Source organism: Stegodyphus dumicola, chromosome 7 (assembly GCF_044657685.1).
Source record: "Stegodyphus dumicola isolate Sdum_Otavi_A_Nest chromosome 7, ASM4465768v1".
Taxonomy (NCBI): domain Eukaryota; kingdom Metazoa; phylum Arthropoda; class Arachnida; order Araneae; family Eresidae; genus Stegodyphus; species Stegodyphus dumicola.
Genome location: NC_140774.1, coordinates 23,044,479 through 23,070,669, shown reverse-complemented (window position 1 = coordinate 23,070,669; position 26,191 = coordinate 23,044,479). Strand labels below are relative to the sequence as shown.

At 34.3% G+C, this 26,191-nt stretch overlaps 1 protein-coding gene across 1 annotated transcript; it reads left to right on the top strand.

The window, feature by feature from the left end:
- The first annotated feature begins 22,993 nt into the window (after positions 1-22,993).
- LOC146996131 (uncharacterized protein F54H12.2-like) lies at positions 22,994-24,292 on the top strand. Its single transcript, XM_085821364.1, has one exon. The coding sequence runs from the start codon at positions 22,994-22,996 to the stop codon at positions 24,290-24,292; it is 1,299 nt and encodes a 432-aa protein (XP_085677490.1).
- Positions 24,293-26,191: the final 1,899 nt, after the last annotated feature.

The following is a 26,191-nucleotide window of genomic DNA, read 5'->3' as shown; positions in this document are numbered from 1 at the left end:
TCGTATGAAATGTCGTCGCCCGGTATGATGTCAGAATGTCGTCTGTTGTGATCGTTCCGTATGTAAGCATATGTTTGATCTTATTATTTATAGCCCTTCCTAGGGATAAATACATTACCTCTAATGATATATAGGTCATAGGGCTTCGCTTATTTAATAGGAACACGACCCTGAAATCTTTACCTATCCATATCTGTCCTTAGTGGGTATCATAAAAGTGAAAAATAAATCCAAATGATGGAACAGACCTGTGCACTTGAAGTTCTGAATCACATACAATGTGGCAATATGTAACAGTGGCAAAACTTAGGTAAAATAGCGATTTAAACATATCTGAAGCATAACTTTCAAATCGTAAAAGCAAATTAGCACATCTGTAGTATAAAAACTTTGGCATATCGTTCTCCTCGTAGGTGGTACAGCTGTACCGTCTTCCTACTTCCGTCTCTTGAAGCTAACGGAATAGCGTAGGGGTAGTTGTTGAGGCATACAAAAGGAGTGGGCTGAGCATAGTTGCACAGACCAGTTGCCGAAATTTTTAATACATAATACACATCAAAGTGCTGCCCCAGAGGGCGCAAGATCCATATCGATTTGCCAGCACTAATTAAGGAAATATAATAAAGAATAAATAATGAAAAGTAGGAAAAACAGTATATACACTATGCACATCGATCACCAAAACTCATTTTGGTGTATTGTTCTTGCTAATTATGTAACGTAAGTTAACGATACGCTAAATAGTTTATATTATCTTAAAGAGGTGAATATTAAAGAATTAAAAATATTTTGATATATTTCTGTATTGTGTTTATATTTAGATGAATTTTTACCCAGCCGAAGGTTGATGAAGCCATTTTCATGAGAGTGTAAGGATAACATAATTCCTGTGCTTTAAAATAATAGGTCAAAGAAAAATACATGTTTTGAAAGTACTTTTTTTATTGATAAATATTTTCTCCATAGTATTCACGTATTTTCGTTCTAATAATAGTAATCTCTGGTTATATATAAGTATTACGTTTATGTTTTGTATAGCAAGAAGCCCCCCCAAAAAGAATTATTTATTTGAATATGTATGGCAGCGGTAGTTTAGCGTTGGTTCGTTTTCCACTTTTCCGCTTACACTTTTATCCAAAAAATAGCAAAAATCAGAGATATTAATTAAAAATTCTTAAAACGCTAATTTTCGCCCTCATTTTTCCAAATGGCAACAGGGATACAACAGCAACAATGGCCTCGTGCCATTATTGCTGATGTAATGAAAGAGAATTATCGATTTAATGCGATTTTATCAAAGACAAATGAATAAAACAAAAATTTAAAAAATAAAATTTGAAACCTCATTCAAATTTTGGAAACCTCGTTTCGAGGTGCACTGGCTCTTGTCTAGATGCACCTATGTAGCAAATTCGTAGCCCTGGGTCTATTAGCTTACACTCAGCCCAAACGAAAGACAGACACATAGAATCTTCCTTCTATTATGAGTTATATATCAGAATACCTTTCATTGTTACATATTCAAGGAATCCTTTTAATAGCGTTCGAAACAATGGATTTACCAATAATTGTTTTAGGCTTTTGTTGAATTACAACAAAGTTAATGTATACATTTTTAACAATGCTTATAAACCATAATCATTAGAGATACCGAATCTAGTGGTGCTAAAAACTTACGTGTGGAGCTTATTTGCTTAAACTTGTTATTTTTAATGCTGAAATCGAATTGGAACCATTTTTAGAAATGGAGTTCTTTTTTTTCACAGTATTGTGCTACGTTTTTATACCAACACCCTTTATCGACAGCCTATTGGGCATACTTATTTGTTTTGCGACTGTGTTTCTTTTGTTTCCTGGAAGAGAAGAGAAAACTCGGAAAAATAATGATGAAAACTCTATTAACCGTAATGAACACAAGTTTAACACCGGAAAGAAGGTACTTAATTTAGATTTCCTTGATTCATATGATGATATTAATGAATTTAATGATGATTCCTTTGATGTGGATCTAAACAGTGACACCGATCTCCTCGAAGTTAATAACGAAGCTTTTGATAATAATCTTCTTAATTTGCATATTGATAGTGATACTGACCACATCCACCATTTTGCCAAAGATTTCGATAATAATCCTTATGATGTGCACAATATCAGCGATGAAAACCAATTTAATTACCTCCAACATGAAACAGAAAAGGATTTTGATTTTCCAAAACTTGATAACTCAGGTAATCAAATAGGCCCGAATAGCAGTATAACCATGTTGAACCAAGAAGAATTCAGTTTGAATCCCTGTTTTAAATCATTGGATGCTGAATGCATTGTATCGCATAACGATCTTGGAGCACAAAGTGACATCGATTCTGGTAATCTCCTTAACACAAATAATGAACCAGGAATGAATGGCAAATTGGATCAAATAGACAGAACAGAACTCAAACCAATTCAAGATTCTCAAGAACACCCTGTTGATGCCGTCGTTGGTACCGTCCCTGTTATCTATATTGATGACGAATACACTCAACATCCTTCTTCGACTCATAGCAAGCGTTTCAAAATTTCAAACCTAAGAAAACCATTACTAAAATATTTCTGCTTTAAAAAATTTAAAATAAACAAAGGACTTATAGCATATTATCGAGATCTCAGATAGGTTTATACAATTTCAATTCATATTCGTCAAAAATTTGTTAGCCATGACACCAATCCCTTCTGCCAATCATAGCAAGCGTTTCAAAATTTCAAACCTAAGAAAACCATTAGTAAAATATTTCTGCTTTAAAAAATTAAAAATAAACCAAGGACTTATAGCATATTATCGAGATCTCAGACAAGTTTACACAATTTCAATTCATATTCGTCAAAAATTCGTTTGCCATGACACCAATCTCATTGACTGACCAGTGACTGCCTAAAAATTGGACATTGACTGAGCAATGACTGATTAAGTGACGATCTCATTGACTGACCACTGACAGACTAAAAATTGGACATTCACTGAACAGGGACCGAGAAAGGGAACATCTCCTTGCCTGACCAGTGACTGAATAAAAATTGGACTTTGACTGAAAAATAACTGACTAAGTGACGATCTCATTGACTGAGCATTGGATTTGAACGGAAAAAATTGCCTTATTCGATAAGAGAGAGGAAGGATGTTTTCAGTCCAATCGATTTCGCTACAGCTGAAATGAAAACAGAAAGTCAGTTTAAAATTTTTTTTGCAGCTACATTTCAGAACTGTAAAATAAAAATGAAATTATATCTTAACCTGAAATTAAAATGATTATTTGCAGTTAAATGCTATTGCTAAATTACTTTTTGTGTTCTTAAATTAATTTACTAGTTTACACACAATATTCAGTTATGATTTACCAATATGCTCTATTTTTAACTATAACTTCTCATTGAATTAAGGAAAGCTGTAGCTATTATTGAAATTTTTCTTAGGCATATTTTGCCTTGTTGTCTGTGCTCCCAATTCGAAGTGACCGTCAGCCACTTCCTTTTTGTTTTTCGTAAGTGATTTGTCGGCATTTCGCATAAAAAATCTCCAGATTATCATGAAAACACGAATAAGGATGTTATTTTTTATTTTAGTTTTTTTCTCTCTGTGGCCTTCACGTCAAAACGTACTAGAAATAATAAATGAGATTATATTGCTTTCTTTTCAAACGAAGTATTTTCAATATATGTTCCATAGCAATATGCTCTGTCATTAAGATTGCTAAGAGTTTTACCCTGTTTCATTCCTCGCCAACGTGCTGGCTGCATGGTTGGCTTCTGCAGTTTCCCTTATCTCAACGTACATGAGGCAATTTCCCTTAGAACGTTCTCCGCAAAGCCCTTCCTCGCGCCAGGTACGTAACCATCCTTTTCTTTGCCTTTTTCAAATAACCTGACTTTTACTCAAACAAATCAGTCACGACATGGAATTTGGAAGAAATGGATTTAAATAATTTTTTTATGAAAATGTCTCGATTGTATATATACTGGATGTTAAAGAATTTACAAACCCAGAGATACAGGAAAAACAAATATTAAATTGAAAGCTTTCATACTTTGTATTACGCGCAAAGGGATCATTTTTTTTTTTCATTTGCACACATACACATTTGATCAGAATTCGGGCTAATATCCCTCTGGGTTGAAAATATTTAAAAACAGCGTATTTTATAAATTACAAAATGAAATTTTCATATATTTGAATAAATATTTATGAGGCATTATTAATAAAAATGAGAATAAAGGAAACACTATGAATAATCCTCAAACGTTCAGTCTGAAATTTAAAATTCAACAAACCTATCGCAAACCACTGAGTACAGGGGGTGTTCAGGTATTTTTTTAAGGATTTTGCAAAGATTTAGATATATAAACACATCTTATAATCTCATTTTCTAATATATTCCGTCTGAGAGTCCTCTTGCTGAACCATCATATTACATATTGATTTCCAAGAGTTCCAAGTTTTAAACGTACAAATGCACATTAATCCATGGGAGACACATCAGGATATTTCGAGGATATGCATCTAGAGGGTACAGCTTTAATTCCGGTTTCATATCTTATTTTTTCAAACCATAAAGCAGTAGATTTAGAGGTATGAATTGTAGCCTTGACCTGATGGAACTTAATACATTCAAGATCTTTTGGATAAAGAGATGACATTTCGTCTTTTAATATAGGTGTTTAAATTTTTTTCTGATTGTAATCCGAATTAATTTTGATATTTGTTTCTACTTTCCTTACTTTAAGTTTCTCTTTATAAAAGAATCCAGTAAGAACAATTAAACCTTTAGAAAAAATGTCCTTGATTTTTCTGAACCAATATACTGTGTCTTTTTCTCCTCTTTTTTGGTAGTAAATTAATCTTTTTCTATTGCAATCGTTATACGTATGTCCAAGCTTCATGTGTTGTAACTACACTAAATTAGGGATAGACATGGCTATGGAAATTGAATAGCGCTGCGCCGCATCTGGGCTTACGTGAGGAAGTTGTGCTAAATGCACATAAAGCTAGCACTGTGGTTGTTGATAATCATGGTTTCACATACCAGTATAGGTAAACTTTATGACATAGACAGCTTCAATATCGGGCAGATAGTAGTCACTCGTCGCATGGGAAATACAGTTTCCAAAATCCTCAGCGGGACAGCATTTCAACATTAGACAGTGTCAAGTGCATACCGAGAATGCACGGATGGCGGGAAAAAGAACTAGCGATGGGGCAAAGTGCAAAGCACAGTTAACTTAGAATAATCGTCGAGTGAGACGTCTCAGCCTCACTGTCAACGAAGTAAACAATAGCTCAAATTACCCCCTAGCTGAAGCAGGCGACAGTCGTACAGTCAGTAATAAGATCGTGTATCGCTCCCTTCAACATATGGCCTTCGGAAGCCGTAGACACACGAGGGTACCTTTACTAAATGCATGCCATCTTGTTGCCATTCTTACCTGGGCAGGATAATATAGAGAATAGACACTAGTGGAGTTGAAATGTTTAGGAACGATGAGTCTCGATCCGTCTAATTAACCCCGGTTGTGGGGGAGCTGGTAGTGGACAGCTTCCTGAGCCTCGTAGTAGACAGCCCTACCTTGAATTCTACTGAGCATCTTTCCAAATTAGTATATCTTATTATTGAGGAATGTAGAGGATTGAAGTTTTATAGTCTATTCACTGGGTTTTGCATGTTCAGAATGTCTGTTATGATGGTCGTATGAAATGTCGTCGCCCGGTATGATGTCAGAATGTCGTCTGTTGTGATCGTTCCGTATGTAAGCATATGTTTGATCTTATTATTTATAGCCCTTCCTAGGGATAAATACATTACCTCTAATGATATATAGGTCATAGGGCTTCGCTTATTTAATAGGAACACGACCCTGAAATCTTTACCTATCCATATCTGTCCTTAGTGGGTATCATAAAAGTGAAAAATAAATCCAAATGATGGAACAAACCTGTGCACTTGAAGTTCTGAATCACATACAATGTGGCAATATGTAACAGTGGCAAAACTTAGGTAAAATAGCGATTTAAATATATCTGAAGCATAACTTTCAAATCGTAAAAGCAAATTAGCACATCTGTAGTATAAAAACTTTGGCATATCGTTCTCCTCGTAGGTGGTACAGCTGTACCGTCTTCCTACTTCCGTCTCTTGAAGCTAACGGAATAGCGTAGGGGTAGTTGTTGAGGCATACAAAAGAAGTGGGCTGAGCATAGTTGCACAGACCAATTGCCGAAATTTTTAATACATAATACACATCAAAGTGCTGCCCCAGAGGGCGCAAGATCCATATCGATTTGCCAGCACTAATTAAGGAAATATAATAAAGAATAAATAATGAAAAGTAGGAAAAACTGTATATACACTATGCACATCGATCACCAAAACTCATTTTGGTGTATTGTTCTTGCTAATTATGTAACGTAAGTTAACGATACGCTAAATAGTTTATATTATCTTAAAGAGGTGAATATTAAAGAATTAAAAATATTTTGATATATTTCTGTATTGTGTTTATATTTAGATGAATTTTTACCCAGCCGAAGGTTGATGAAGCCATTTTCATGAGAGTGTAAGGATAACATAATTCCTGTGCTTTAAAATAATAGGTCAAAGAAAAATACATGTTTTGAAAGTACTTTTTTTATTGATAAATATTTTCTCCATAGTATTCACGTATTTTCGTTCTAATAATAGTAATCTCTGGTTATATATAAGTATTACGTTTATGTTTTGTATAGCAAGAAGCCCCCCCAAAAAGAATTATTTATTTGAATATGTATGGCAGCGGTAGTTTAGCGTTGGTTCGTTTTCCACTTTTCCGCTTACACTTTTATCCAAAAAATAGCAAAAATCAGAGATATTAATTAAAAATTCTTAAAACGCTAATTTTCGCCCTCATTTTTCCAAATGGCAACAGGGATACAACAGCAACAATGGCCTCGTGCCATTATTGCTGATGTAATGAAAGAGAATTATCGATTTAATGCGATTTTATCAAAGACAAATGAATAAAACAAAAATTTAAAAAACAAAATTTGAAACCTCATTCAAATTTTGGAAACCTCGTTTCGAGGTGCACTGGCTCTTGTCTAGATGCACCTATGTAGCAAATTCGTAGCCCTGGGTCTATTAGCTTACACTCAGCCCAAACGAAAGACAGACACATAGAATCTTCCTTCTATTATGAGTTATATATCAGAATACCTTTCATTGTTACATATTCAAGGAATCCTTTTAATAGCGTTCGAAACAATGGATTTACCAATAATTGTTTTAGGCTTTTGTTGAATTACAACAAAGTTAATGTATACATTTTTAACAATGCTTATAAACCAGAATCATTAGAGATACCGAATCTAGTGGTGCTAAAAACTTACGTGTGGAGCTTATTTGCTTAAACTTGTTATTTTTAATGCTGAAATCGAATTGGAACCATTTTTAGAAATCGAGTTCTTTTTTTTCACAGTATTGTGCTACGTTTTTATACCAACACCCTTTATCGACAGCCTATTGGGCATACTTATTTGTTTTGCGACTGTGTTTCTTTTGTTTCCTGGAAGAGAAGAGAAAACTCGGAAAAATAATGATGAAAACTCTATTAACCGTAATGAACACAAGTTTAACACCGGAAAGAAGGTACTTAATTTAGATTTCCTTGATTCATATGATGATATTAATGAATTTAATGATGATTCCTTTGATGTGGATATAAAAAGTGACACCGATCTCCTCGAAGTTAATAACGAAGGTTTTGATAATAATCTTCTTAATTTGCATATTGATAGTGATCCTGACCACATCCACCATTTTGCCAAAGATTTCGATAATAATCCTTATGATGTGCACAATATCAGCGATGAAAACCAATTTAATTACCTCCAACATGAAACAGAAAAGGATTTTGATTTTCCAAAACCTGATAACTCAGGTAATCAAATAGGCCCGAATAGCAGTATAACCATGTTGAACCAAGAAGAATTCAGTTTGAATCCCTGTTTTAAATCATTGGATGCTGAATGCATTGTATCGCATAACGATCATGGAGCACAAAGTGACATCGATTCTGGTAATCTCCTTAACACAAATAATGAACCAGGAATGAATGGCAAATTGGATCAAATAGACAGAACAGAACTCAAACCAATTCAAGATTCTCAAGAACACCCTGTTGATGCCGTCGTTGGTACCATGCCTGTTATCTATATTGATGAAGAATACACTGAACATCCTTCTTCGACTCATAGCAAGCGTTTCAAAATTTCAAACCTAAGAAAACCATTACTAAAATATTTCTGCTTTAAAAAATTTAAAATAAACAAAGGACTTATAGCATATTATCGAGATCTCAGATAGGTTTATACAATTTCAATTCATATTCGTCAAAAATTTGTTTGCCATGACACCAATCCCTTCTACCAATCATAGCAAGCGTTTCAAAATTTCAAACCTAAGAAAACCATTAGTAAAATATTTCTGCTTTAAAAAATTAAAAATAAACCAAGGACTTATAGCATATTATCGAGATCTCAGACAAGTTTACACAATTTCAATTCATATTCGTCAAAAATTCGTTTGCCATGACACCAATCTCATTGACTGACCAGTGACTGCCTAAAAATTGGACATTGACTGAGCAATGACTGATTAAGTGACGATCTCATTGACTGACCACTGACAGACTAAAAATTGGACATTCACTGAACAGGGACCGAGAAAGGGAACATCTCCTTGCCTGACCAGTGACTGAATAAAAATTGGACTTTGACTGAAAAATAACGGACTAAGTGACGATCTCATTGACTGAGCATTGGATTTGAACTGAAAAAATTGCCTTATTCGATAAGAGAGAGGAAGGATGTTTTCAGTCCAATCGATTTCGCTACAGCTGAAATGCAAACAGAAAGTCAGTTTATAATTCTTTTTTGCAGCTACATTTCAGAACTGTAAAATAAAAATGAAATTATATCTTAACCTGAAATTAAAATGATTATCTGCAGTTAAATGCTATTGCTAAATTACTTTTTGTGTTCTTAAATTAATTTACTAGTTTACACACAATATTCAGTTATGATTTACCAATATGCTCTATTTTTAACTATAACTTCTCATTGAATTAAGGAAAGCTGTAGCTATTATTGAAATTTTTCTTAGGCATATTTTGCCTTGTTGTCTGTGCTCCCAATTCGAAGTGACCGTCAGCCACTTCCTTTTTGTTTTTCGTAAGTGATTTGTCGGTATTTCGCATAAAAAATCTCCAGATTATCATGAAAACACGAATAAGGATGTTATTTTTTATTTTAGATTTTTTTCTCTCTGTGGCCTTCATTTCATAACGTACTAGAAATAATAAATGAGATTATATTGCTTTCTTTTCAAACGAAGTATTTTCAATATATGTTCCATAGCAATATGCTCTGTCATTAAGATTGCTAAGAGTTTTACCCTGTTTCATTCCTCGCCAACGTGCTGGCTGCATGGTTGGCTTCTGCAGTTTCCCTTATCTCAACGTATATGAGGCAATTTCCCTTAGAACGTTCTCCGCAAAGCCCTTCCTCGCGCCAGGTACGTAACCATCCTTTTCTTTGCCTTTTTCAAATAACCTGACTTTTACTCAAACAAATCAGTCACGACATGGAATTTGGAAGAAATGGATTTAAATAATTTTTTTATGAAAATGTCTCGATTGTATATATACTGGATGTTAAAGAATTTACAAACCCAGAGATACAGGAAAAACAAATATTAAATTGAAAGCTTTCATACTTTGTATTACGCGCAAAGGGATCATTTTTTTTTTCATTTGCACACATACACATTTGATCAGAATTCGGGCTAATATCCCTCTGGGTTGAAAATATTTAAAAACAGCGTATTTTATAAATTACAAAATGAAATTTTCATATATTTGATTAAATATTTATGAGGCATTATTAATAAAAATGAGAATAAAGGAAACACTATGAATAATCCTCAAACGTTCAGTTTGAAATTTAAAATTCAACAAACCTATCGCAAACCACTGAGTACAGGGGGTGTTCAGGTATTTTTTTAAGGATTTTGCAAAGATTTAGATATATAAACACATCTTATAATCTCATTTTCTAATATATTCCGTCTGAGAGTCCTCTTGCTGAACCATCATATTACATATTGATTTCCAAGAGTTCCAAGTTTTAAACGTACAAATGCACATTAATCCATGGGAGACACATCAGGATATTTCGAGGATATGCATCTAGAGGGTACAGCTTTAATTCCGGTTTCATATCTTATTTTTTCAAACCATAAAGCAGTAGATTTAGAGGTATGAATTGTAGCCTTGACCTGATGGAACTTAATATATTCAAGATCTTTTGGATAAAGAGATGACATTTCGTCTTTTAATATAGGTGTTTAAATTTTTTTCTGATTGTAATCCGAATTAATTTTGATATTTGTTTCTACTTTCCTTACTTTAAGTTTCTCTTTATAAAAGAATCCAGTAAGAACAATTAAACCTTTAGAAAAAATGTCCTTGATTTTTCTGAACCAATATACTGTGTCTTTTTCTCCTCTTTTTTGGTAGTAAATTAATCTTTTTCTATTGCAATCGTTATACGTATGTCCAAGCTTCATGTGTTGTAACTACACTAAATTAGGGACAGACATGGCTATGGAAATTGAATAGCGCTGCGCCGCATCTGGGCTTACGTGAGGAAGTTGTGCTAAATGCACATAAAGCTAGCACTGTGGTTGTTGATAATCTTGGTTTCACATACCAGTATAGGTAAACTTTATGACATAGACAGCTTCAATATCGGGCAGATAGTAGTCACTCGTCGCATGGGAAATACAGTTTCCAAAATCCTCAGCGGACAGCATTTCAACATTAGACAGTGTCAAGTGCATACCGAGAATGCACGGATGGCGGGAAAAAGAACTAGCGATGGGGCAAAGTGCAAAGCACAGTTAACTTAGAATAATCGTCGAGTGAGACGTCTCAGCCTCACTGTCAACGAAGTAAACAATAGCTCAAATTACCCCCTAGCTGAAGCAGGCGACAGTCGTACAGTCAGTAATAAGATCGTGTATCGCTCCCTTCAACATATGGCCTTCGGAAGCCGTAGACACACGAGGGTACCTTTACTAAATGCATGCCATCTTGTTGCCATTCTTACCTGGGCAGGAAAATATAGAGAATAGACACTAGTGGAGTTGAAATGTTTAGGAACGATGAGTCTCGATCCGTCTAATTAACCCCGGTTGTGGGGGAGCTGGTAGTGGACAGCTTCCTGAGCCTCGTAGTAGACAGCCCTACCTTTAATTCTACTGAGCATCTTTCCAAATTAGTATATCTTATTATTGAGGAATGTAGAGGATTGAAGTTTTATAGTCTATTCACTGGGTTTTGCATGTTCAGAATGTCTGTTATGATGGTCGTATGAAATGTCGTCGCCCGGTATGATGTCAGAATGTCGTCTGTTGTGATCGTTCCGTATGTAAGCATATGTTTGATCTTATTATTTATAGCCCTTCCTAGGGATAAATACATTACCTCTAATGATATATAGGTCATAGGGCTTCGCTTATTTAAAAGGAACACGACCCTGAAATCTTTACCTATCCATATCTGTCCTTAGTGGGTATCATAAAAGTGAAAAATAAATCCAAATGATGGAACAAACCTGTGCACTTGAAGTTCTGAATCACATACAATGTGGCAATATGTAACAGTGGCAAAACTTAGGTAAAATAGCGATTTAAATATATCTGAATCATAACTTTCAAATCGTAAAAGCAAATTAGCACATCTGTAGTATAAAAACTTTGGCATATCGTTCTCTTCGTAGGTGGTACAGCTGTAGCGTCTTCCTACTTCCGTCTCTTGAAGCTAACGGAATAGCGTAGGGGTAGTTGTTGAGGCATACAAAAGGAGTTAGTGAGCATAGTTGCACAGACCAGTTGCCGAAATTTTTAATACATAATACACATCAAAGTGCTGCCCCAGAGGGCGCAAGATCCATATCGATTTGCCAGCACTAATTAAGGAAATATAATAAAGAATAAATAATGAAAAGTAGGAAAAACAGTATATGCACTATGCACATCGATCACCAAAACTCATTTTGGTGTATTGTTCTTGCTAATTATGTAACGTAAGTTAACGTTACGCTAAATAGCTTATATTATCTTAAAGAGGTGGATATTAAAGAACTAAAAATACTTATATATATTTCTGTATTGTGTTTATATTTAGATGAATTTTTACCCAGCCGAAGGTTGATGAAGCCATTTTCATGAGAGTGTAAGGATAACATAATTCCTGTGCTTTAAAATAATAGGTCAAAGAAAAATACATGTTTTGAAAGTACTTTTTTTATTGATAAATATTTTCTCCATAGTATTCACGTATTTTCGTTCTAATAATAGTAATCTCTGGTTATATATAAGTATTACGTTTATGTTTTGTATAGCAAGAAGCCCCCCCAAAAATAAATATTTATTTGAATATGTATGGCAGCGGTAGTTTAGCGTTGGTTCGTTTTCCACTTTTCCGCTTACACTTTTATCCAAAAAATAGCAAAAATCAGAGATATTAATTAAAAATTCTTAAAACGCTAATTTTCGCCCTCATTTTTCCAAATGGCAACAGGGATACAACAGCAACAATGGCCTCGTGCCATTATTGCTGATGTAATGAAAGAGAATTATCGATTTAATACGATTTTATCAAAGACAAATGAATAAAACAAAAATTTAAAAAATAAAATTTGAAACCTCATTCAAATTTTGGAAACCTCGTTTCGAGGTGCACTGGCTCTTGTCTAGATGCACCTATGTAGCAAATTCGTAGCCCTGGGTCTATTAGCTTACACTCAGCCCAAACGAAAGTCAGACACATAGAATTTTCCTTCTATTATGAGTTATATATCAGAATACCTTTCATTGTTACATATTCAAGGAATCCTTTTAATAGCGTTCGAAACAATGAATTTACCAATAATTGTTTTAGGCTTTTGTTGAATTACAACAAAGTTAATGTATACATTTTTAACAATGCTTATAAACCATAATCATTAGAGATACCGAATCTAGTGGCGCTAAAAACTTACGTGTGGAGCTTATTTGCTTAAACTTGTTATTTTTAATGCTGAAATCGAATTGGAATCATTTTTAGAAATGGAGTTCTTTTTTTTCACAGTATTGTGCTACCTTTTTATACCAACACCCTTTATCGACAGCCTATTGGGCATACTTATTTGTTTTGCGACTGTGTTTCTTTTGTTTCCCGGGCGAGAAGAGAAAACTCGGAAAAATAATGATGAAAACTCTATTAACCGTAATGAACACAAGTTTAACACCGGAAAGAAGGTACTTAATTTAGATTTCCTTGATTCATATGATGATATTAATGAATTTAATGATGATTCCTTTGATGTGGATATAAACAGAGACGCCGATCTCCTCGAAGTTAATAACGAAGCTTTTGATAATAATCTTCTTAATTTGCATATTGATAGTGATACTGACCACATCCACCATTTTGCCAAAGATTTCGATAATAATCCTTATGATGTGCACAATATCAGCGATGAAAACCAATTTAATTACCTCCAACATGAAACAGAAAAGGATTTTGATTTTCCAAAACTTGATAACTCATGTAATCAAATAGGCCCGAATAGCAGTATAACCATGTTGAACCAAGAAGAATTCAGTTTGAATCCCTGTTTTAAATCATTGGATGCTGAATGCATTATATCACATAACGATCTTGGAGCACAAAGTGACATCGATTCTGGTAATCTCCTTAACACAAATAATGAACCAGGAATGAATGGCAAATTGGATCAAATAGACAGAACAGAACTCAAACCAATTCAAGATTCTCAAGAACACCCTGTTGATGCCGTCGTTGGTACCATGCCTGTTATCTATATTGATGAAGAATACACTGAACATCCTTCTTCGACTCATAGCAAGCGTTTCAAAATTTCAAACCTAAGAAAACCATTACTAAAATATTTCTGCTTTAAAAAATTTAAAATAAACAAAGGACTTATAGCATATTATCGAAATCTCAGATAGGTTTATACAATTTCAATTCATATTCGTCAAAAATTTGTTTGCCATGACACCAATCCATTCTACCACTCATAGCAAGCGTTTCAAAATTTCAAACCTAAGAAAACCATTAGTAAAATATTTCTTCTTTAAAAAATTAAAAATAAATCAAGGAACTATAGCATATTATCGAGATCTCAGACAAGTTTACACAATTTCAATTCATATTCGTCAAAAATTCGTTTGCCATGACACCAATCTCATTGACTGACCAGTGACTGCCTAAAAATTGGACATTGACTGAGCAATGACTGATTAAGTGACGATCTCATTGACTGACCACTGACAGACTAAAAACTGGACATTCACTGAACAGGGAACGAGAAAGGGAACATCTCCTTGCCTGACCAGTGACTGAATAAAAATTGGACTTTGACTGAAAAATGACTGACTAAGTGACGATCTCATTGACTGAGCATTGGATTTGAACGGAAAAAATTGCCTTATTCTATAAGAGAGAGGAAGGATGTTTTCAGTCCAATCGATTTCGCTACAGCTGAAATGCAAACAGAAAGTCAGTTTAAAATTTTTTTTGCAGCTACATTTCAGAACTGTAAAATAAAAATGAAATTATATCTTAACCTGAAATTAAAATGATCATTTGCTGTTAAATGCTATTGCTAAATTACTTTTTGTGTTCTTAAATTAATTTAGTAGTTTACACACAATATTCAGTTATGATTTACCAATATGCTCTATTTTTAACTATAACTTCTCATTGAATTAAGGAAAGCTGTAGCTATTATTGAAATTTTTCTTAGGCATATTTTGCCTTGTTGTCTGTGCTCCCAATTCGAAGTGACCGTCAGCCACTTCCTTTTTGTTTTTCGTAAGTGATTTGTCGGCATTTCGCATAACAAATCTCCAGATTATCATGAAAACACGAATAAGGATGTTATTTTTTATTTTAGATTTTTTTCTCTCTGTGGCCTTCATGTCAAAACGTACTAGAAATAATAAATGAGGTTATATTGCTTTCTTTTCAAACGAAGTATTTTCAATATATGTTCCATAGCAATATGCTCTGTCATTAAGATTGCTAAGAGTTTTACCCTGTTTCATTCCTCGCAAACGTGCTGGCTGCATGGTTGGCTTCTGCAGTTTCCCTTATCTCAACGTATATGAGGCAATTTCCCTTAGAATGTTCTCCGCAAAGCCCTTCCTCGCGCCAGGTACGTAACCATCCTTTTCTTTGCCTTTTTCAAATAACCTGACTTTTACTCAAACAAATCAGTCACGACATGGAATTTGGAAGAAATGGATTTAAATAATTTTTTATGAAAATGTCTCGATTGTATATATACTGGATGTTAAAGAATTTACAAACCCAGAGATACAGGAAAAACAAATATTAAACTGAAAGCTTTCATACTTTGTATTACGCGCAAAGAGTTCATTTTTTTTCATTTGCACACATACACGTTTGATCAGAATTCGGGCTAATATCCCACTGGGTTAAAAATATTTAAAAACAGCGTATTTTATAAATTACAAAATGAAATTTTCATATATTTGAATAAATATTTATGAGGCATTATTAATAAAAATGAGAATAAAGGAAACACTATGAATAATCCTCAAACGTTCAGTCTGAAATTTAAAATTCAACAAGCAAAGATTTACATATATAAACACATCTTATAATCTCATTTTCTAATATATTCCGTCTGAGAGTCCTCTTGTTGAACCATCATATTACATATTGATTTCCAAGAGTTCCAAGTTTTAAACGTAACAATGCACATTAATCCATGGGAGACACATCAGGATATTTCGAGGATATGCATCTAGAGGTACAGCTTTAATTCCGGTTTCATATCTTATTTTTTCAAACCATAAAGGAGTAGACTTAGAGGTATGAATTGTAGCCTAGACCTGATGGAACTTAATACATTCAAGATCTTTTGGATAAAGAGATGACATTTCGTCTTTTAATATAGGTGTTTAAATTTTTTTCTGATTGTAATCCGAATTAATTTTGATATTTGTTTCTACTTTCCCTACTTTAAGTTTCTCTTTATAAAAGAACAATTAAACATTTAGAAAAAATGTCCTTGATTTTTCTGAACCAATATACTGTGTCTTTTTCTCCTCTTTTTTGGTAGTAAATTAATCTTTTTCTATTGCAATCGTTATACGTATGTCCAAGCTTCATGTGTTGTAACTACACTAAATTAGGGATAGACATGGCTATGGAAATTGAATAGCGCTGCGCCGCATCTGGGCTTACGTGAGGAAATTGTGCTAAATGCACATAAAGCTAGCACTGTGGTTGTTGACAATCATGGTTTCACATACCAGTATACGTAAACTTTATGACATAGACAGCTTCAATATCGGGCAGATAGTAGTCACTCGTCGCATGAGAAATACAGTTTCCAAAATCCTCAGCGGGACAGCATTTCAACATTAGACAGTGTCAAGTGCATACCGAGAATGCACGGATGGCGGGAAAAAGAACTAGGGATAGGGCAAAGTGCAAAGCACAGTTAACTTAGAATAATCGTCGAGTGAGACGTCTCAGCCTCACTGTCAACGAAGTAAACAATAGCTCAAATTACCCCCTAGCTGAAGCAGGCGACAGTCGTACTGTCAGTAATAAGATCGTGTATCGCTCCCTTCAACATATGGCCTTCGGAAGCCGTAGACACACGAGGGTACCTTTCCTAAATACATGCCATCGAGTTGCCATTCTTACCTGTGCAGGCAAATATAGAGAATAGACACTAGTGGAGTTGAAATGTTTAGGAGCGATGAGTCTCGATCCGTCTAATTAACCCCGGTTGTGGGGGAGCTGGTAGTAGATAGCTTCCTGAGCCTCATAGTAGACAGACCTACCTTGAATTCTACTGAGCATCTTTCCAAATTAGTATATCTTATTATTGAGGAATGTAGAGGATTGAAGTTTTATAGTCTATTCACTGGGTTTTGCATGTTCAGAATGTCTGGTATGATGGTCGTATGAAATGTCGTCGCCCGGTATGATGTCAGAATGTCGTCTGTTGTGATCGTTCCGTATGTAAGCATATGATTGATCTTATTATTTATAGCCCTTCCTAGGGATAAATACATTACCTCTAATGATATATAGGTCATAGGGCTTCGCTTATTTAATAGGAACACGACCCTGAAATCCTTACCTATCCATATCTGTCCTTAGTGGGTATCATAAAAGTGAAAAATAAATCCAAATGATGGAACAAACCTGTGCACTTGAAGTTCTGAATCACATACAATGTGGCAATATGTAACAGTGGCAAAACTTAGGTAAAATAGCGATTTAAATATATCTGAAGCATAACTTTCAAATCGTAAAAGCAAATTAGCACATCTGTAGTGTAAAAACTTTGGCATATCTTTCTCCTCGTAGGTGCTACAGCTGTAGCGTCTTCCTGCTTCCGTGTCTTGAAGCTAACGGAATAGCGTAGGGGTAGTTGTTGAGGCATACAAAAGGAGTGGGCTGAGCATAGTTGCACAGACCAGTTGCTGAAATTTTTAATACATAATACACATCAAAGTGCTGCCCCAGAGGGCGCAAGATCCATATCGATTTGCCAGCACTAATTAAGGAAATATAATAAAGAATAAATAATGAAAAGTAGGAAAAGCAGTATATACACTATGCACATCGATCACCAAAACTCATTTTGGTGTATTGTTCTTGCTAATTATGTAACGTAAGTTAACGTTACGCTAAATAGTTTATATTATCTTAAAGAGGTGGATATTAAAGAATTAAAAATAGTTTGATATATTTCTGTATTGTGTTTATATTTAGATGAATTTTTACCCAGCCGAAGGTTGATGAAGCCATTTTCATAAGAGTGTAAGGATAACAAAATTCCTGTGCTTTAAAATAATACGTCAAAGAAAAATACATGTTTTGAAAGTACTTTTTTTATTGATAAATATTTCTCCATAGTATTCACGTATTTTCGTTCTAATAATAGTAAACTCTGAGTAGTATGCCCCCACTATATGCGGCAAAAGGATGCCGCCATGACGTAATAGAACAAAGGATGACGCAACGGGGGCGTGGCATCCGCCATATTGGATAACGTGACTTCCATTCGCCATGTTGGATCACGTGACGTCCGCCCGCCATATTGATCACGTGGTGTTCCTTTGGAATGACTCATCCTTTTCCCGCCATGCCGTGCGTGCTGAATCGCCGAGGCATTCATTAATTTTATTCGGTAAGTATTTATGAAAGATTTAATTAATTATTATTTAACTTACCTAATTAATTTATTAATCACCTGGTCTTTGGAGAACATCGGCCATTTTGTTTTGTACGGTGATTTATGCTGCCCTTCATGACAGTTTCAAAAATTGCGTGGGCCCGAACCCACGATGTCGAGATCTCCAGCTACGCGCTTTAACCTCTGAGCCACGCTTTTGTTACCACAGAAGACTAAAAATTCGTACTTAGAAAAAAAAAAGGCAAAGCGTTCAACGAGTTTAACGATCGAAAAGTTTCTTTTAAACGATGAAAGAGAGGTAGAAGACATATATTTTAATTTCTTAATTTTTTTCGAACATTGATTACCTTCTTTAAGATATTGTAAAGATTATTTTGTGCTTAATTTTTAATTAATATTTTCAATTTATCAAATGAATTTTTTTTCTTCTAAGTGGGTGATATTATTTTCGAATGGAAGAAATTTTTTAAAATTATTTATTATCTGCAGGGAAAGAGTTAAAATGATATTTTTACATCTGTACTGATTTTCTTGAAGCTATGTTACTGCTGGCGCCATCTAGCGTCCAGAACATCATCTAAAAGTAACAGGATCGTAAAAAAAATAATATGAAAATGTAATATATTTTCTTTTCACGGGGTACGAACTCGCTACCATCCAATAATTAATAAAAAGGGATTGAGGGGGACCGCATCCAAGTCTTTAAGCGATACCCCACAATTCCTTGGTTGATATGGTTCTTAATTATCTGCATAAGGTTTTTCCGTGCTCCGCCATCTTGGATTTCCTCTATAGCCGCCATTTTGAAGAATTTTCTTGGTGGGTAAATGACGTCACCCTTATCATGTTTGTGCATGATTTGGTTGGGAAATGGCGTCTGCCTTTTCACTCCCTTTGTGTGAACGAATACATTTCTGTGGACCAATCAGAAAGCAGAAAAATGATGTCATGCCCTCTTAACCAATCCGCGTATTCAGACGAAGTAAAAAGTTCGGAGCCGAGTTTCAACCGCTGGATTGCCTCCGAAATTCATTACTTGCTAAATTTTGGAAGTTGTTACCACGCGTTGCTTATTTAGTTTTGTGTTTGCTTTGTTGTACTGTTGTGCATAATGAAACGTCTAGCTGCAAATTCATGTTTATCATCAATAAAGTTTTGCGGTGCTTCATATGACGAAACTTTGCTGAAGCTTGATTCTTTGCCAAAAAATATGTTTCATCTCGGAGGGGATATTTTTGTCACTGTATCGTGTTTTTTAGGTTTGACTCGTGTTCACGTTCGGAAATATGTGACTGATGACAACGATTTGCTACATCCTAGCAAAGATGGAGTTTCGCTTTCTCCTCTAGTATGGAAAGAATTGAGCGATCATACCAATACATTTGCTTCCTTTGAAGGTTCCGATAGTGTTTTTATTGTGAAGAAAGATGTGTGTGTTTCAAAACAAAATGTCAACGGTGAACTAATTATATCACTACAAAGATTGTTCCAAAGAAATGATTTACGATTTGAATTTGTACCGGAACGTGTTCTGTTGAGGAAAGAACATTTACGCAAACTGGACTCCATATATAGCGAAATATGTGGTGTCGCGAAGGAAACACTTATTTCTAAAACTCTTAACTATTTTGTGAAAAAGCAGGTGGTTGGTGATACACATTTTGAATTGAATGAATATGCTGGTGATCCAGACCGTCCAAATGGATTTCATGAGCTGCAGGACTCTTTGTGTAAGTGTATTGAAAAATTTATTTCTAAAAAAATTTCAGAACTTTTTGTGTGTTTTGGTTGCAAACAAGGGATTAATAATCAGCTCGGACATGAATGCTTATCAACAAGCCGTGCTGAAAAATGTGAAACTTATTTTGACCAGGCTTTGTTTACAGTTAATTGGCCTGAGATAGCAAATGACTTCATTCGTGAAAATGAATGTAATATAAATTTTAGTAAACTAATTGTTACTGATGACTTTTTTGATGTTATTAATGTAAATGATGTACTGAATATTATTCAAAATTTATATGTATGTGAAGAAACTAATTTGTTTAAAGATTTACTGAATAGTTCTTTTTGAAAAAATAAAATAAAATATTAGTTTTTATTCACTTTTTTGTATTGCTTTCTTTTTTGTTTCAAAATATTGTTTTGTTTTTTTTTAAAAAAATTTGTATACTTTTTGAGTGACTCGGCATGAATTTTAATTTTCTAACTAAAAAAATACTAAATAGTTAATATTTTTAAAAAAGATGTTATTAGGATTAGGTGAAGCGGGGTATAAAAAAGTATAAATAAATATCCACTTTGATTTATCATTTCATTTGGGTAGTGCTTGCCCGAGGATGAACATAACTTTTTCTGTTGATAAAAATTCCTGTTGTAATGTCAGAAATTCTGAATCTGACATATCGGGATCCAGCGTAGCCGGCAAGCCTCGGTGGTATAAATGCTTTACAACGTGTTTCTGGAGTAAAAAGCAAAGAAATCAAAAGATGGTTGCAGGCGAAAGATTCTTATACGCTTCACAGACCTCTGCGGCACAGATTCCAACGCAACCGAGTCATTGTAGGGGGCATCGACGAACAATTTCAGTCTGATTTAGTGGATATGCAATCGCTGGTATCTTTTAATAGTGGTTATAAATATTTACTGACGTGCATAGATATTTTTTCCAAATACGCTTGGGCTATCCCTCTCAAAGATAAAACAGCTGTGTCCATTAAATCTGCTTTCAAAAAGATATTTTCGGAACGTACACCCGAGTCTTTACAGACAGATGCAGGAAAAGAGTTTACCAATAAGCAAGTTCAAAATTTTTTGAAAAAGAAAAATATCCACTTTTTTACGACACACAATAATACAAAAGCTTCTGTCGTGGAACGGTTTAATAGGACCCTTAAAACTAAAATGTGGAAATACTTTACCGAAATGAATACACGAAGGTACATCGATGTTATAGATAAATTGATATCCAGTTATAACAACACATGGCATCGAAGTATTAAGACAGAACCTGCATCGGTTACGCTACAAAATCAAGAAAAAATTTGGAAAACTTTGTACGGTTAGCAATCAGCACAAAAACCTGTTCCTTCAGATTTAAAGATTGGGGACACGGTACGCATCAGCCGCGAAAAATTGCTCTTCGAGAAAGGATACGATCAAAATTGGACAAGAGAAATTTTTACAATCCATAAAATAATTCGTCGAAATCCTATCGTCTATAAATTAAGAGATTTAGCGGGAGAAGATATACAAGGAACCTTCTATAAACAAGAATTACAAAAAGTAGCGGACTGTGGGTACTATCCTGTCGAAAAGGTACTGAAGACAAGAAAGCATTGGGGAAAATCAGAATACTTTGTTAAATTTCAGGGTTACCCTGAAAAATTTAATACTTGGGTTTCAAATTTGAAAATGATATAAAAACATGCGTACTGTATTTTACTTTTCATTTGAGCGAAAATGTCCTTCTACGTAACACTCATAAGCGATAGCTCTAGGAGATTTTTTCCAGACAATAAAATTTCTCGATTTATTACCCAACTACCGTCTCCTATTGATCTTAGTAATGGGGACTGGGAACTAGCTCTCCTAAATATTATTTACCCTCATTCATGGTATAATGTCGGAAAAGATAATAATTTAGTTGGGTTTGCTGTTCACAATGGAGAACTGGAAGGACGGCATATTCCTCCTGGTTATTATGAAACGATACCGGACATATTAAAAGCTATGACTTTAGTTTCTCATAAAAACAAAATTGAATTTTCTTATCATAACATAACGAAAAGAGTAATGATAAAGACGGATGAACAATCAAAAGTGGTTCTTCACGGAGGACTAGCTGAGCTCTTAGGATTTGAACCGGGTGTCTACGAAGGAAGTGTCCAAAGTCCTTTCGTAGCGAATCCGAATGGTTTTTTCCCCGTTATGTATGTATACTGTGATTTAGTTGAACCACAAATCGTAGGTGACGTACAAGCCCCCCTTCTGAAAATTGTAACAGTGGAAGGGAAAGACGGAGAGATTATTGACAAACATTACTCTCGACCTTTTTATTTACCAGTGATTCGCCAACATTTTCAAACGATTGAAATCGAAATAAGATCTCATTCGGGGAGTCTGGTGCCGTTTGAAAGAGGTAAAGTTTTCATAGTGCTCCACTTTCGTTTTTGACAAATTCTATAAAAAGCTTTACCAAAAGAAAAAATTATTCATTCATAGTGTAAACGTTCTAAAAGCTGTATCAAAAATGCTCATTCCATATGCTTGTTGCACCAAACACTTTGAGGATTATTATGTGGGACAAACTAGAAAAGGTCAGCCGTATTATCAGGGAATGGTTTTACAGAAAGGATACGGAATAGGTGGATTTTTTGCGAAACTTTTCCGTAGTGCCATGCCATTTTTAATTAAGGGAGCAAAAACTGTTGGAAAAGAAGCTCTACGTGCAGGAACGCAAATTGCAAACGATGTGATATCAGGAGAAAATTTTAAATCAGCCTTTAAAACCAGATCTAAAGAAAGTGGAAAAAAATTAGCAAGGAAAGCAGTTCAAAAAGCAGATGAGATGATTGGTCACGGAAAGTTTAAAAGGAAACGCAAATCTCCCAAACGCTTCATTTCGTCTAAAGCCAGGAAAGTGCAAAGACGTGACATTTTCAACCCATAATGGCTTTCCTCTTAAAAGATTCTCCAGAATGCGCCAAATCTGAACTCGATTTATTTACATTACCTCCAACCCAAACAGTTATAGAAAGAGGACAATGGATAGAATTTCATCCCCTTGCGAATGTGTCGGATGGAAGTCCTGTCGAATTCAATGTCGCGGGTAGTGGCGATGACTATTTGGATTTATCTCAAACTCAGTTATACGTCAAAGTTAAAATTTTGAAAAGCAATGGCGGCTCTCTCGGAAAAGATGATAAAGTGGGACCCGTGAATTTGTTTCTGCACTCCCTCTTTTCTCAAGTTGATATAAGCTTAAATGAAAGACTTATTTCCTCCAGCAATAACACGTACCCTTACAGAGCCATCATAGAAAAATTACTTAATCATGGTTTTGATACGAAAACTTCTCAATTATCATCAGAATTATATTTTAAAAATACAGCAGGCCGTATGAATGTTTTTGATACTGCGGATAAGCAACCTAATGAGGGATTCAATAAAAGAGCAGAAGAATTTAAACTTAGTGCTACAGTGGATATGATTGGACGGCTACATCTAGATATGTTTCATCAAGAAAGACTTTTGCTGAACATGGTCGATATGAAAATTAAACTTATCCGCAGCAAACCGGAATTTTGTTTACTGGGGGAGGGGAATTTTAAAGTGTCATTGGAACATGCCTCATTATTTGTACGCAAAGTTCGAGTCCGTCCAGGTGTAATTTTAGGGCATGCAAAAAGTTTAGAAAAAGCGACAGCGAAATATCCTATCAACCGAGTGCTTTGCAAAGTGTATTCCATTCCATCAGGAAATATGAGTTTTGTTCAAGATAGTATTTTTACGGGCCAGATGCCTAAACGCTTAATTGTTGCTTGTGTCGATAATGATGCTTTCAACGGAAACTATAAAAAATCTCCCTTCGAATTTAAGCACAATCATATCAATTTTATTGGCATTTACGTAGATGGGCAACCTATGACTCACAATCCTCTTCAACCTGATTTCATGAATAAAACCTTTATTCGTGCTTATCAGAATTTATTTGCCAATGCAGAAAACCGAGGATTGTATCTTTCGAGATCAGAGTATCCAGAAGGATACTGCTTATTTCTTTTCGATCTATCACCTGACTTGTGTGATGGTTCTCACTTGAATTTAGTCCGTCATAGTAATTTGAGACTGGAGGTAAAATTCGGTTTCCCTCTGCCAATAACAACATCGTTAATAGTCTATGCAGAATTTGAAAACTTAATAGAAATCAATAAATCTAGAAATATTATCTACGATTTTGGTAACTAATGAATTCTTCAGAAATTCATAGAATACTCTCTCATGACAAATGGACAGCAAAGTACTACACTGGAGTTTCCCTTCAGATAAAATCCCAGATGTTCATCGTTTCCCAGCAGCTATTGTAGTCAACACTGATAAACACAACGAGAAAGGGACGCACTGGCTGGCTTTCTTCATTGAAAATAATCAGACTTTAGTATTTTTCGATTCTTATGGACTTCCTCCCATGACTTATGGTGATGACATAGCAAAATTTACTAGCAAGTTTAACTGTGTGACATGGAATCAAGTTTCTCTTCAGAGTGTAACATCAAATGTTTGTGGACAATATTGTGCTTATTATTTGTTAAAACGATGTCAAGGATTATGTTTGGAATCAATTGTATCTAATCTTTCTGTAAGAAATAGCGATTTTCATGTATTTCATTTTGTGAAGAAAAGGTATGGTGTAAAAATGATTTTTAAGAAATAAAATATTAATTTGCTTGGAATTTTAGTTTTGTCTTTCTTATTAATAAAGTGCAATTTACAATTTTCTTAAATAACTTTTCTTTTACCTTTTAGTTATAGAATAAATTTTAAAGGTTTCATTTAAGCTTAAAAATTATTTTCCATTGTAAATTACTGGAAAAAAAAAAGATTTATTTTACTCATGACATCTGCACATTTTTTAAGGAAAAAAAACTTACCTTTAAAAAAAAAATCTGGATCAGTTTTTTTCAACCTGAAATTAAAAAATATTTTTTCACACATAAAAACACACCAAATTTAACTAATATCTTTCTTTTTATTTAATATTTTATCCAAGAAGTTGAATACAATTTTCTTTTCTTTTTTACACATTTAGGTTTAGCATACATTGTAAACAGATACTTGTTTTTTACAAACTCCCTGGGAAAATCTACAACATCTAAGAATTTTTTAAACTCTTCATAACCTACAGGCTTGGTCTGTTGATTTCTTAACAAATAATTCACCAAGTCTTGAACATTAGAATTATTAATTTTAACTTGGTTCATGATTAATTCTTTAGATGGAGTCCATGTAATAATATCATTGTGAAGTTTTAAAAAGTCTATAATTCTTTTGGCAATGTTCTTAAATTTCACTGGAGCGGAATTCACAATTTCTTCTTCCATGGTAAACTTTTTCTCTTCTTCTTTGCTAAGCTGAACACTTTCTTGTGTTTCTGATTTTAATTGGGGAAATGTTACATATTTTTGAAGTATTTGAAGGTATTGCTTGGCTTTTTCATCTTCGGATAACTTCTTGTTTAAAATGGTGCTCATTTGCTGATCTAAATCTGATAAATGGTTTTCAGCAAATTCTAATTCTCGATCCGAGGGTACAAGGATAAATTTACGAGCGAACTCCATTAATTAATGTGCTCAGTACAGAAACTGCGGCAGGAATGAGCAACGAAAGAAATCCATCACCTTTTTGTACCAATAGTCTCCGTTTTTTAAATAAGGGTATCTTTTTATCACCTAATGTACGCAAAGTCCGTTTATATACGGCCAGTTTACGTTTCTGTCTTTTAGACAAAGGAACGTTACCCTGTAATACATTTAAAGCACATTCACATACACTTTTAATAACACTATTGGGACATTTTCTTAGAAGAGTTTTTTTTTACTTTACTTTTGCCTAGGAGTTTAAGATGTTCCAGGCTCGACATCTGGACCTCAAATGATTGGTACTTTAACAATTCCTTCTCTTTTATAAAGGTCGCATAAGCAACCGCTTTTTGTGCAGATCTTATATTTTAGGACATTTTTTAAATAATCTAATTTTCAAAAAAAAAAAAAAAAATTCGGTGTGGCAAATTTTATTCTTTTACAATGTAAAAGAGAGTTTTAAATTTTAAAAAACCTACAAATTAAATCACTGAAGGAGAAAACTTGT

Coding starts and splice junctions, on each gene's coding strand:
- LOC146996131 (XM_085821364.1), top strand. CDS start 22,994: ATGGCTTTCCTCTTAAAAGATTCTCCAGAATGCGCCAAATCTGAACTC.